Source organism: Vespula vulgaris, chromosome 8, assembly GCF_905475345.1.
Source record: "Vespula vulgaris chromosome 8, iyVesVulg1.1, whole genome shotgun sequence".
Taxonomy (NCBI): Eukaryota; Metazoa; Arthropoda; class Insecta; order Hymenoptera; family Vespidae; genus Vespula; species Vespula vulgaris.
This window is the reverse complement of record NC_066593.1, coordinates 4524774-4538529: the sequence shown is the minus strand read 5'-3', so window position 1 is coordinate 4538529 and position 13756 is coordinate 4524774. Positions and strand designations below refer to the sequence as shown.

The 13756-nt window shown below is 38.8% G+C and overlaps 2 protein-coding genes across 3 annotated transcripts in view; one reads left to right on the top strand and one right to left on the bottom strand.

The window, feature by feature from the left end:
* Positions 1-3621, top strand: part of LOC127065637 (AF4/FMR2 family member lilli-like) — a 20364-nt gene extending 16743 nt beyond the window's left edge. Inside the window, exon 7 of the mRNA XM_050998260.1 lies at positions 2866-3621. Within this exon, the coding sequence (XP_050854217.1) occupies positions 2866-2894 (29 nt within the window). The 3' untranslated portion in view covers positions 2895-3621. The remainder of the gene's footprint in view (positions 1-2865) is intronic.
* The window catches only part of LOC127065635 (myb-like protein AA), an 18713-nt gene that overhangs the window by 2828 nt on the left and 2129 nt on the right, over positions 1-13756 (bottom strand). For both annotated transcript variants that reach the window (XM_050998256.1, XM_050998257.1), the window contains 3 exons: positions 2962-3155; positions 1258-1710; positions 380-681 (listed from right to left, as the gene is read on the bottom strand). In XM_050998256.1, the coding sequence (XP_050854213.1) occupies positions 380-681; positions 1258-1710; positions 2962-3155 (949 nt within the window). The remainder of the gene's footprint in view (positions 1-379; positions 682-1257; positions 1711-2961; positions 3156-13756) is intronic.

Genomic DNA, 13756 nt, shown 5'->3' with positions numbered 1-13756 from the left:
CGCTTTTGTTTAGTTCGTTTGTCCAAAAAGAAAGTACTGAATTCTAACGAATATTACAGGGTCGTGGATGCATTACTACTTAATGATATCAATAACTAAAATCATACTTTATATTTTGTTGCTCCGAAATGCGTCAGTCGGTAAAACAGTTTGTCGTGTCATCCCGTAAGCTACGTGATATAAACATATAAACAAATGTATATTTACTGATGATCTTTATACGTGACAACATTTTCGTTTACAATATTTCCAAATTACTAGCAATTTGTTTTCGTTAACTTTTTACAATTCTCCGGTGATAAAATTGCAATCGATAATTTATCGATGCTTTCCTTTTTTATTTTATCATTGCTAAATAATATCACATCTGTTGACCCACCTCGGTGTATGAAAACTGAGATTGTTCTTTTCCATGTTTGCCTGTATAATTTCTAACAGTTGTTGCCTCTGAAGTGCGCCGCTACGTTTTCGTTGATTCGTGCTGAGTAAGGGCGTGAAGGGAGAAAAAGCGGGCGAAGTATCGCTGTCGTCGCTGACATCACCCTCCGAACTGTTCGAATAAGGCGATGGTAAATGAGGAACAGGGCCGACCCTCCTACGGAGTTCTTCCTGTTTCACGCGGCTGCTTCGCGTGTTCTCGGCGTCGTCCTCGCTGTGCGTCTCTGCTTCTCTTTGTTGCGTCTAAAATAAAAAGCTTGCGATGAGGAGAAAGATAAAGAGAGAATGAAAAGAAATACGATCGCTCTCTTCTACCGGCCATGGTATAGCAGTATACAAACTACCCCATAATTTATCGGACCACTTTCAAATTTACCGCTCGACCGTTCGAAACAAGGAAGAATTCAAAATACTCGAGAGTTCGGGGATCGACTGGCCCCCGCTGTAAAGACTCTCTTTTCCCTAACGAAAAAGGAAGAGAGAGGAAAGTAAAAAAAAGAATAAAAAAAAAAAAGAAAAAGTAAAAAGAGAACTTCAAAGTCCGACAACAATACGAAGCGAATATAGACCGAAAAATAAATTAAATAAACAGAGAAACTCGGGCGTAGGTATCACTTCCGTTAGGAGGAGGGCACACACGTTTTCCAGGAAGTTTTCTTCCTGGTAGGGAACACGAAATAATCTCATCCTTTGTGCGGTCTAACAAAATTTATTGGAAGAGAGACGGTCTAACGTATTAAACGAGGGTGGTCGCATTCATTCGACCGAACAGAGAAAGAGAAAAAGAAAGAGAGAAAGACGAGACTCGTCGTCTCTCACCTGACATCGATGCCGAATCGGTCTTCTCCTTCTAGGAACTTTGCGCGAGCCATGAGTGGCATGCGTCTGAGTTGTCGTCGAGTGATGATGATGACTACCACCGGTACACGAGGCCGCGTGCTTGACGTGGCAGCAAGGCGAATTAGCCGGCAGACTCGTGGTAGTTGTCGTCGTCGTAGTGGTCGTTGTCGTTGGCCCTTGCTGAGAATTCGGGCAGGTGGTACGCGTTTGTCCGGCACGCTGATCAGGCGATACAGTCAGCTTGACCTTAATCGTTTTACTGCCGCACGGTGGCACTTGGATGGACCTACCAAGAGTGTCGTAAATGGTTGTAACCAGACCGGCTATATCGTCCTTCGTTATCTTTCCATGCCCGTCGAAGTCGTAGAGCGTAAATGAAAACTCTTGCCTCCTTCGATCACCCTCCGCAACCGATACGTCGCACTCGAATTCCTGCGAAGAACACACCACTTTTTTTGTTTGTTTGTTTTTTGTTTTGTTTGGTTTTCTTTTCTTTTGTTCGTTCTTATATGTAGGAAAAAGATGAGGGAAAGAGAAAGATTTTGACTTTAGATCCCTTCGCGACCGTCGTAAAAGAGAACTTTACGATAGCCGGACAGTCTCGTAGGACAAGTTTCTTGTAAAGTTTCTTAGACGGGTCGAGAAATACGAGATAACCTGAACTTGACGTCCGAACGTATCGATGTCGATATCGATATCTTCGTAGGTAACTCAAGGATAGTTAGGATCTTCGGTATCATTCTATTTTCTTCTATCGTTATATGTTTTCATCTTCGCGGCTACTACTAGAATGTATTACTTTGAGACGATCTTTTTGTTCGATTTGATTTTTTTTATTTCTCTTTTTCGAGTAGAATTTTTTGACTCGAAACAGGAAGAATATTGAAACATTAATAGAAAACTAAATACGTTGAGATATCACAAAATACGTGATTTAACGTTCACCCGATATTGAATCACCTTATATTCCCCACTTTACGCATATATGCGTTAGCTGTTCTAACACAGGATGCCAGACAGCGACCACCACCGGTAGTAGTAGTCCCCAAGTACGATACCTCTCGCGCTGCCACGTGGCACGTAACGTGTTTACACGAACTTGTTCACGGGCACGTAACAATGGACCCGACTTCCACGAAATGACCCTTTTATCGAGCAACCATTAGAGCTCTACGTTCCGATCACATAGTTCGACAAGAATTTTCTACCGTGAACCACGAGCCACCATATTATAATCGTATTTCGTCATATCGCGGACACATTTTTCTCGAAAAAATGATTAAAATCTAAATTTAATAAAGTAAAACCTTTTTGTCTCGTCTAAATCTAATCCTCGCAATTTTTTATTAAGATTGTCCGAAAAAAACTTTTTACTTTACTTTTTTCACTCGCGTTCTCCACGATGAACGTTTTCTTCTTATTTATCAATACATTTGGTACGAAGAAAATAACGAAAGAAAAAAGAACGGGAAAAGAAAAAAGATTCAACAGACGATCACTTCCGATTTGTGATGGTCCACGAGAAATTTCTTTCTTCTTCGTTGCATCATTATTATTATCATTATATCTATTTTCTTTCTTTCTTAGACATCTTCATCGCAGTCGACAAGAAATGAAACCGAGAACTGAGGGACTAAAAAAAGAAAGAAAAAAGAAAAAAGAAAAGGGAAAAGTGGATGGTACCTCGAAGCTGAGCTGTTTCGTCGTACTGCTGGTAGGCCGTTCGTCATTTCCTGGAGCTGGTGGTGCCGGACTGGCAGTTCCATCGACCGTAACCTGTGGCGATTCCGCTGGTAGCGGGGGTGAACCGGTGCAGGGCGTCGCGACGCTCCCTAACAGTTCCTCCGAATCGCTGCCCTCGGTATTCCCTCCGACGACTAAAACACCCAATATCGAAATTCATGAAATGAAACGGCTTTCTTTTTATTCTTTTATTTTTTTGTTCTTTTTTTATTTTTATTTATTCCTTTATCTTTCTTTTCTTTTTTCCTTTTTTTTTCCTTTTTTTTTTTTGTAAAACAGGAATTCTAATAAAATTCTAACGAATTCATTCAAGTGGAGTTAACAAGTCAACCGTTTGAACGATTCCAACACGTTCAACGACCCTCAATTCAAACAAAATATCGAACTGCATACTTCTCGGAGCGCGTATTGCAACAAAACATGAATCATCCTTCGAAAACTCCTCGGAAGATCATCGTCAAAGCGATTTGGCTCAAGAGGAACGAATGACTCGTTTCCCATATCTTTAGATTTTATTTTTCCGAGTCATAAGAATAACGATAATATTAACTTATATAATAACAATGTACCTATAATGTACAATAAATTAGATTTAATAGATTTCAAAGTTTATCAGAGAATTTATATCGCGAGATCATTTTTAATACGATCGATACGTGATCGATCAGAAGGAACGGCATAATTAATTTTATAACATTCTTTACGATATTACACCTCGATAGCCTTCCCTTTGTTTTTTTATCCAACTTCCTTTGAACATTATCGCATCCCACGTTGAACGTTGCATAGAAATAGAGAGAAAGAGAGAGAGAGAGAGAGAAAGAAAGGAGACCGATTTTATTAATGAAACATTACTACGATGTGCGCGAAAAAAATATGAATGATATATCATTTAAAAAATTTCATATTATAATACAAGAAAGAAAAATATGCTTGGAGAGAGAGGTGGTAATAGCTTTGAAAAATGCTTATCGGCTAATCTTATCGGGAATCAGTCGGGCAATTTATCGAGTCGCTCGGATATCCGTGCAACGATGAGAGAATTCATTTAGATTCAACGGTTAATCGTATGGCCGTTAGTGGTAGTGGTGGCTGGCTTCGCTTGGCGGATCAAACGACACCGACACGACGAGCTGGGACGACGACTGTGCCGCGCGAACCTCTGCCGGACGTAATTCCGTCGTCCAGGCTTTCGCTGCTGTGTTATAACTATGGGGCTTGCTGCTCGTTGGCTTGCTTCGTTATACAAATGCTATGGTATATACAACACCACAGTCTTTACTATTGCTGCTATTGCTGTTATTGCTGCTGCTAATGTTAATAATGTTGTTGATGCTGATGCTGCTAGACAAAATGAAGAAGAAGAAACAACAGCAGCAATAGCATCATTGTAAAGGCATCCTATATCCTAACGTAAAGTTCCATGCCTAAGAGCTACTGTTTGCTAACATAAAAATCTAGATAAACGCGATACATAGTTCAATTTTTATCCTGAATTTTTTTGTGATTTCATTAGATGTTGTTATTGCGGTAGAAGTAAAACCTAACAGGAAAGTTGTATTTTGACGAGCAACGTAATCGTCCATCTTCGTTGACGCTCTCGAGTATAACGGTATATAAAATCCAAACGTTACCAACTCTAGTTACGAAGAGAAAGCGAGAAAAAGAGGGAGGAGGTTCGATAAGAGATTTTTTTTTTTTTTTCTAGAATGCATCATTTTGTAAATATAAAAAAAAATGAATGGGATGCATAATTTTGTAAGTTCAGGCAAATAATTATACAAGAAAAAATAAATGAAGAAAATCGTAAGTAAAGAATCCTAGATAAAAAAATAATAGGAATCGTATGCAACTTCGTCGTTATTTCAATGCAATTTGTATACCAAATTACGTTGCATTACTCGTTAAATAAAAGACAACGACCCGGTCAAAGAAGGTTTCGGTGTCATAGTAAATCAGTGTAGTATGGTCGACAACGCATACCACAAGCCGTCTCTCTGACTCACTGTCATTCGTTCGTTCGTTCGTTCGTCGTAATGCAGGACGGTTCAATCGATACCGATCTCCGTACTCGTTTTTCTCGTATTTTATTTTCACGAAAGACGAGTTTTACTTTGCTCGTTTCGAAAGAGAACATTGTCTATGGGACGTTGAAAGCTTGGATATCTATCTCCCTTTTCGTTATTCGTCTTCTTCTCTTTCTTTTTTTCTGCTTTGTTCAGTTTATATATATATATATATATATATATATATATATATATTTGTCCTCTTTTTTAATCAAACGTAAAAGAGAATTGAGAAAATAACAAAAGAAAGATAAAAGATCGAGAGACAAGTTTCCAGTTTTCCCCACGGGATTATCATGGAAATCGATAATCTATGCTGCGGCTTTTACAATAGGAATTTTTCCATAATAAAAAAAAAGAAAATATATAAAACAAGTTGTTATACACACACACACAGTATTTCAGTGGATCATGAACAATTTAACACGATCCAATACTGAACCGCGATCGATAGGTTGAGAAACTCTGTACTATGGTACACAGTATAGACAATCGAAAAAGAAGAAGAAAAAACAAAAAAAGAAAAGAAAAGAAAATAAAATAAAATAAAATAAAACGAAAAGAGAAGCCTACTTCACGCCGAAAGATCGTCATCGATCCTACGAGGACAGAGAAGAGAGCATAGAGAAAAGAGGAGGAGAAGGAGAGTTATTCGTTTTTCGTTCGGTCGGCTGTCTGTAAAATTTTCCGATCGTTTACGACAACTCCACCCCCATAACCGAGCTTTCTTCTTTTTCTCTTTCTCTCCTCTTTTTTTTTCTTTCTTTCGTACATCTTTATGAACGACCGTGGCCGCATACCGTTCGTAGTAAAGGTTCGGCGCTTTTAAAAGAGATGCTCTCTCTCTCTCTCTCTCTCACACACACACACACTCTCTCCCTCTCTTTCTCTCTCTCTTTCTGCCTGGCGGGATCCGTAGCGATCTAGGTATTTTCCTAGAAGCAAAAGTAGCGTCGGTCATCGGTCGAAGAACCGAGCACACGACGCGTACACACAACACACACACAAAACACACTACACCCGCACACCGCCAAGAACACAATATATACACTCTCTCTCTCTCTCTCTCTGTTCTCTCTTACTCACTCTATTTTCTTCTCTGCCCGAGGCCGCTATTATTGTTGGCTTCCAGGAAGAGAGAAAGAGAAAGAGACCCGACCGAACGGACGCCTCTTCTTTTCCTTCCTCACTCTTTCTCTCTCTCCTTCGTTTCAAGTTCTACGTACCTCTACGTACCATCCTCTCTCTCTCTCTCTCTCTCTCTCTCTCTCTCTCTCTCTCTCTCTCTCTCTCTCTCTTTCTCACTCACTCTAATACATACACATACGTAACATGGTGTATCACCGACAGAAGCAGCAACGTTTTCTCTCTCTCTCTCTATCTATCTATCTATCTATCTATCTTTCTTTCTTTCTCTTTCTCTTTCTCTTTCTCTTTCTCTTTCTCTTTCTCTTTCTCTTCAGGCTCATCCCTTTCGTGAGGCCGCCTCTGCTGCTGCTGCTGCTGCTGCTGCTGCTGCTGCTGCTGCTGCTGGTGCTGCTGCTTCGACGACGTTCCTCTTCTCCTCTCTTTCTTTTTTTCTCTTTCGATTCTTCTCCTCCGTCTTCTTTCTTTCATTCTTCTTCCAACCTCCCTTCGTCATCCTTACCAAAAGCCTTTTTACTCGTTCCTTCGCTCCTTGTCCCCACTGGTGCGTACAAAGCAGACGGCATCTTGTTGCGAGCAATCTCTCTTTTCCACAGAGAGGGGTCTTCCTAATTACCCGGAAGGAAGAGAGAGAGAGAGAAAGAGAAATATATATATATATATATATATATAGCGCCTAAGTAAAAAGATGGAAGGAAAGAAAAAATGACGAAAAACGATTTCGAGAGGGTAAGAAAAAGTTCAATTATCGAAAATGTTCCTTTCGATTTCGTAAAAAAAATTTTGTAAGAAACCGGCAACGTATTTTCAGAGTACAATTTTCTCTATAAAAAGAAGGGGTGGGAGAAACAAGAGGGAGATCGCTTTACCATGCATTTCTATTATCTTTCTTTTTCTCTTTTTAATCCACGAATATTTAGTCAAGTACGTATCATTATATATTTATGTACTTGACAATGTACTTTATTCTTTGTCTTAGACCGACTATGCGATTCTACTACTTAACTACTAACTTAAGTTTTCTTCATTTTTATAATAGCTGAATATATATCTATGTAGTAATATCAATAATACATTTTTTTCAAGCGTTTAATCGATCTTTACAGTCATTTAATAATAACAACCTTTACGGTCGGATATTAGAAAATACAAAAATCGATAAAAAAGAAAAAGAAGAAAATGATTAACAACGATACAACACAATTTGAAATACGTACGTCGTATATTAATTTGAAAAGTATCCAAGTTAAATACACGCAATGGATGCACAGAAGTTTGGTTCATAAGAGACGACGACTTATCTCCGATCTCACAGATCAATTTCCTCCCGGTGATCATTAACAGACGCTCAGTCGAGTATTTCTTGTTCTTTTTATAGTCCCTTTTTAGTGTGTCCGAATTCTCTCTCCCTCTCTTTCATTTATTTCATTCTTTCTTGGTCGTTGTTTGTCAATAAATACGCTATGTCGGTAAGAAGGACCAAGAAGAAAATCTCCAATAGATTTTCTCCTACTTATCTCGAATAATAGAAACGCGAATAAAAGAAGTAACGGATGGTCGAAGAAAAGATTGAAAAAGAAATTCTTCGTGAAAGAATGAGAATTTCTACGTCGTCTGCTTATTTCACAACGTTCGTAACTATTTCTCTACTATCGAGATTTCGTCTGAACTATGTGTAAGTACATATCTACGTTTTACTACATATGTACGACGCGTATCTACGCGTAGGTACATAAGATTTAATCGATTCTTCCAATCCCATTGAAACTTGCTCCGACGATGATAATCATCCCTTTATGTAGAGCTGAATCGGTCAAATATTTGATGAATAATCAAACAATACCTACTACTCTACACGGGATAGTATTGATCTCATAAAGTCATGAGAAATAATAGGCTCGTAATATTACGTGCGAAAGATTCAAAGAAGTATATAAAAGTGGATTTATGTATGCAGGTAGATATGTTGTTATCGAAATCACAGGCAAGTGTCCTAATTAAAAATCAAAAGTTAATTAAGTTTAATAAGGAAGCACGAGATAATGACACTTTACCGAGATGCTCTCCCCTTCTGTCATCGTCGTTGCCCCGAGTATTACGAGTGTGTCCTTTGTAAGCCTCCGGTACCGAAGTGTCATCGTTGAGATAAAGATCAAAATGAGTTTATAAGAGACACTTGAAATATTTTAACGCGCGCGCGCGTGCGTGTGTACACAGATAAAAAGGATTTCGCTTCGTATCTACGTGCTTCTTCATACAAAAAAAAAAAAAGAGAGAGAAAAGAAAAAAAAACCAATTACACACAAAAAATGACGATGATAATGACGATGATGATAATAATAATAATAATATTAATAATAATAAAAACAATTTGTTAATTTAAAAAATTGAATATTTAGCAAAGATAAAAAGAAAAGAAAAATTCAGTAAAACGAGTGGCACTATATTAAAAAACTGAAAAGGTTGGTACTAGATATTACGTAACTTTGTATACATACGTATCTACGCACGCACGAATTATAATAAAAAAAATGTTTGACATTCTTGTCTATATTTTTTTCTCCGTGAAACGTTCGTTTCATATAAATGATATTAAAGTTAACTCGAATGTCCTTTTCACGAGGAGTCGTATGCGATCTATCGATCACGTCGCATGGCACCTATGTATGTAGGTCGAGCTATTGCAGAGGTTCAACGTCACTTAATATTCCACCGTGTTTGTTCCGCTTTAGAAATGGAGTCGGGGGAGGAGGGAGGCCGAGAGGAAAAGGAAGGTGTCGATAATATGTAATTGGTAACTATATCTCGTAATGACGTAACGACGAAGTTACGGTACTCCGCGTGAAAATAAAATACCCTAACTATTCTCTCTTCTTTTTCTTCTTCTTCTTCTTCTTCTTCTTCTCCTCGTGTACTTCTTCGGCCGGTACATCGTTATTTCCGTTCGAAGCGCCCTACTATATTTTTATTTCCGTTCCGTATGCGCCGCCATTTTTAAATACTCTTCCGCTGTCCAATGATCGATCGTTCTCGCTCGCCTCAGTCCGACGGAATTATTCCGCGTGATTTTAACTCGACGAACGCGTCGGAGAAGCTTTTGTTCCTACTTCCTCTCTTCCCTCCTGTCCCTCCTACCCTCAACCCCCTTTTTCCTTTCTCTTTTCCTTCCTTCTCCTCTCTTCTCTTTTAAATTTCAATGAAAACGGTAGAACGGTATAATATATTGGCCGAAATAAAAAATAAAGGAAAGAAAAGAAAAGAAAAAGGAAGAAACCTATCATAATCGATAAGAAACGAATGGATATCTAAGAAAAATATATCGTTTAGAATCGATATATGTAAAGTTCAAGGGAACAAAGGTACGCAGCACTTTTGTTTCATTGCTATTAAATAGCTGCTATAAAAACAACCTGGAAAAATAACGAAAACGATGTCGAATGAATATTACCGAGTTTTGCGGTTCGTCCGCGTGTATAACCGGGCGTGGAACGGTATTTATGCACGTGGAACACAACCGGAGGCCCCGAGCCAAAGCAAGCATATAATTTAGCCCGTATTTAAAAGCGCACCCTAAAGAAATTACAGGGCGCAAGAGCGTAATAAATATCATTGCGATATATGTACCTACGTGATTTCGCGTTCGGTCAAACCGAACGTCATATTTTCAACTTGCCCGTTTCAACTTTTATACCACGTCGAATTGTGGTATTGTGAATTTATTTAATTACACAGAGACAGACGCAGAACACAGACACAGCACACGGACAGACAACCCCTTGTTGCGAATTTTGATGCTTTATCGATTCGATTCCTCTTACGAGTGAATATCACGATATTCAGGTATCCCAATTGATATCAATATACCATGTACCTATACATACACACGTTTTATGGTTAAACGTTGAATATCGTTATAATCGAATCCGCGAAACCCCATAAAAACCTAAGTAGATTACTTTGCGCTGTAATAAATTCTCCTTAGATTAAAGAAGAAAGTGAAAATCTTTAAGGTCGTTCGTTATAATCTTCTTCGTCGTTGTGGTCACGCAAATATCTCGTTATTCTGGAATTCGCTATAAAAAAAAAAAGAGATAATAAAAAAGAATTTTATCCGCGTATCATGGATCCTATGAAAAACCTTGGGAGAAAAAAAAGGAAGATTGGAGTAAAAAAAAAAGGATCCGCTGAGGGAAAAAGCTTTCGAAACGATCCTTTAACGGAGCAGCAATTTCTACCTCGATTTAAAAGTCCATTCGCGCGGAATGCTTCTGGTTACAATTAAAATATCGACGTTGGACAGAGAGAAGCCAAGAAAATAGGGGAGGGGGTTTAGGAGGAGGAGGAGGAGGAGGAGGAGCGAGGGAAAATCACAAAGAAGACTTTAACGTGAATTCGTCGAATCATTGAAGTGGTTAGGGGGAACGTACGCGAACGAGAGAGAAAGAGAAAGAGAGAATGTGAGGGTGGGTGGGGGACAGAAGAGATACAAAAGAGATATAAAAGAGACTGAAAGAAAAAGAGAGAAAGAGAGATAGAGGGCGAGGGAGGGAGAAAGAGAGAGAGAGAGAGAGAGAGAACGCGCAAAGAGCAAAGAGCAAAAACTTCAACAAAACCGTGTGGAAAGGAAGAGACGAAGATAAGAAATTCCCCTTTTATATGGTGACGAGTACAAAAGAGAATAGAGAAACCGCGTGTACGTATATTTTCTACCCCTAAGCACTGCCTAATGTATCTAATGAACTCGCGAGAGGGTCCGATAATTAAACTCCACACACGCGTGTCCCTTGTGCGTGTATTCGTTGTATTAGAATCCACCATCATCGTTATTAGAACTACCACATACCCACAAACTGTGACTCGTAGAGTTGCTTTCACCACCCTCTTTCCTTTTGAAAAAAAAAAGGGAAAGAAAAGAAAAAAGAAAAGAAAAAAGAAAAATAAAAAAGAAGTACACACAGAGGAGGAGGAAGAGGAGGCAGCTTCGACGTATAAGCGGTACGCTTTTCCTTCCCTTTTTCCTTTTTTTCCCCCTTCTTTTCTTTATTTTTCTTTTTCTTTTTGCTACTTCTTCTTCCTCTTCTCCTTTTTCTTCTTTGTAAATCGCCCTCTCTGTTTGCTCGCTCGTAATTTCTATCATTGGATAGAGGCAGGCTTTTCCAGGATATAAACTCGTTCTGCACCCACCCACCCCACCCTCTTTCCCCTTCACTTCTCTCCCATTCTCTCTCTCTCTCTTTCCCTCTACCTTTCTCTGTCTTTCCGTCTCTCATTCTCTTTCTCCTTCCCTCTTTTAGTCCCTCTCATCGTGCCGACAGGGGTTGGGGTAATGGATAACCGCCAGACGCGCGTGACATAATGCATACGCGTACGTGTGTGTACAGTACATAATCGTAGGTGCGCTCGAGCGAGCGCGATGCACGCATATCCGTTTCTCCCTTTATTCTCTCTCTCCCTCCCTCTCTGTCTTTGTCTCTCTCTCTCTCTCTCTCTCTCTTATCTTTCCCCATATCGTGAATTTCGTAATAGGCGAGACAAATCGTCAAGAATTTCGTGAAAATATAATTCGTTAAGCGAACGGTCGGATCATCCAGCGTCCCCTGATTTTTGTTGAAATCGTATAATGAAAAGAATCCGTGCGGAATAAATAAATCGTCGCGATGCACCGGAATTATGTTCACCCTTCTTGGTCAGAACGCGCGCGTGTAAATCCCCTCTAGCGAAAGATGATAGTGGGCGAGAGAGAAAAGGGTCGCCGTAGAGAGATTAACAATGGCATGATAAATGAGAGATTAGAGAACATCGATTAATCGCGCGTAACGTTTGACTTTTCTTTTTTTTCTCTCTTTCTCTTTTTCTTTTTCTCGCTCCTTTGATACTTCTTCTGATAATTTTAATAACTCTTTTTTTCTCTCGTTCCCTCTTCTTCCAATATCTCACCCTCTCATTCATGATTGTTTGTTGTTCTTTTTGTCATCGTTTATTACTTTTTGTTATTATTTATATATGATATATGCTTTCGATTTTTATCGGTCTCTTTGAAAGTGTTCCCTGACGAATAATTTTCTTGAAAAGTTTATGAATAAAAAATAAAAAAGAATAGGATATATATATATGTATGTATGTATGTATGTATGTATGTATACACATAAGTATATTTAGAATTCGTCGAAAGAACGCGCACGCAGCCACCCGCAACATTTTTGCGAGGCGCTAATATAATACACATATATATATACATACATATATATATGCATATACATTCACATTTCATTCGTAAAAGGCGTATAATAAAGAAGGCGGAAGGATGAAAAGGAAACGAAAGAGAATCGCGTGGTCGGCCGTCGTCATGTCTCTTATGCTTGCTGCTTCTCTGCAACGACGTTATGTATATACTATGTATATGTAAACGTAGAGGTAGATACAACGCGAGCGCATTTATTCGTGCTCGTTCGCTTCGAAAATATACCGGAGAGAAATAGAGAGAAATAGAGAGAAAGAGAGAGTGCATATAAAATACGTGCACGCTTGCACCATGACGCACACTATAAAGAAAAGGAGAGGAGAGAGAGAGAGAGAGAGAGAGAGAGAGAGAAAGATAAAGACAGAGAGATATAAAGAGAGAGAGAGAGAGAGAGAGAGAGAGAGAACGTGCCGAAAGTGCAAGAAGAAAAAATGCACGCGCAAGTGACGCAACATGTACCCACGTGGTGAAGCCACACACGCACACTTATACACACAAGTTTCTTTCAGAACGCATGGGGACTTATGACGCATCGAGAGAGACGCACGAGAAAGAAATAAAAACAAAACAAAAAAAAACACTTCTGGAATCCGATTCGATTTCGTAGAATTTTCTCTTCGATTACTCAATCATTTATTACGATAGTACTACTATCGCCACGAGAAACTCTTTAAATTACTACTACTACTATTACTATTATTCTTATACTATTATTATCATTATTCTAACGTGATGTTTCCTCGTATCGCATTTGATATTTTATATCTGCTTATTGAATACGATAAGCGGTTATGATAAATATAAATTAATGTTATATCGAATGATTATTTGACAACAATTACAGAATTATCTTCGGACAGTCATACGTGACGGACGATATTAATCGGAAAATGATTTTCAAGTATATTTACCTCCTACGTAGGTTCTTCGAACGATATGGTAAAAACGAGTTCGATGTCTTCTTGATTCTTTGCCAAGGTATATTTCAAAATATAGAGAGATCATACATACGTAGAAAGAGTAGGAATAGTTCGGAAGGCTGACCTTTACATTACGTGATTCTTGTCAACCGGTTACACCACCATGCTTCCCGTCCGCGTGTATTTGACATTTAATATACGGGAGTGTTCTGTCCTGTCTGGCACGCTTCCCCAACTGCGACTGATAGAAATGTTATCACCGATCGTCTATGTTATATTCGGGGATATACGTGATAACAATGGTATAACGTATACATAACATTCTCATTCGTAATTGTTCCGAGAATGATTTATTGATCACC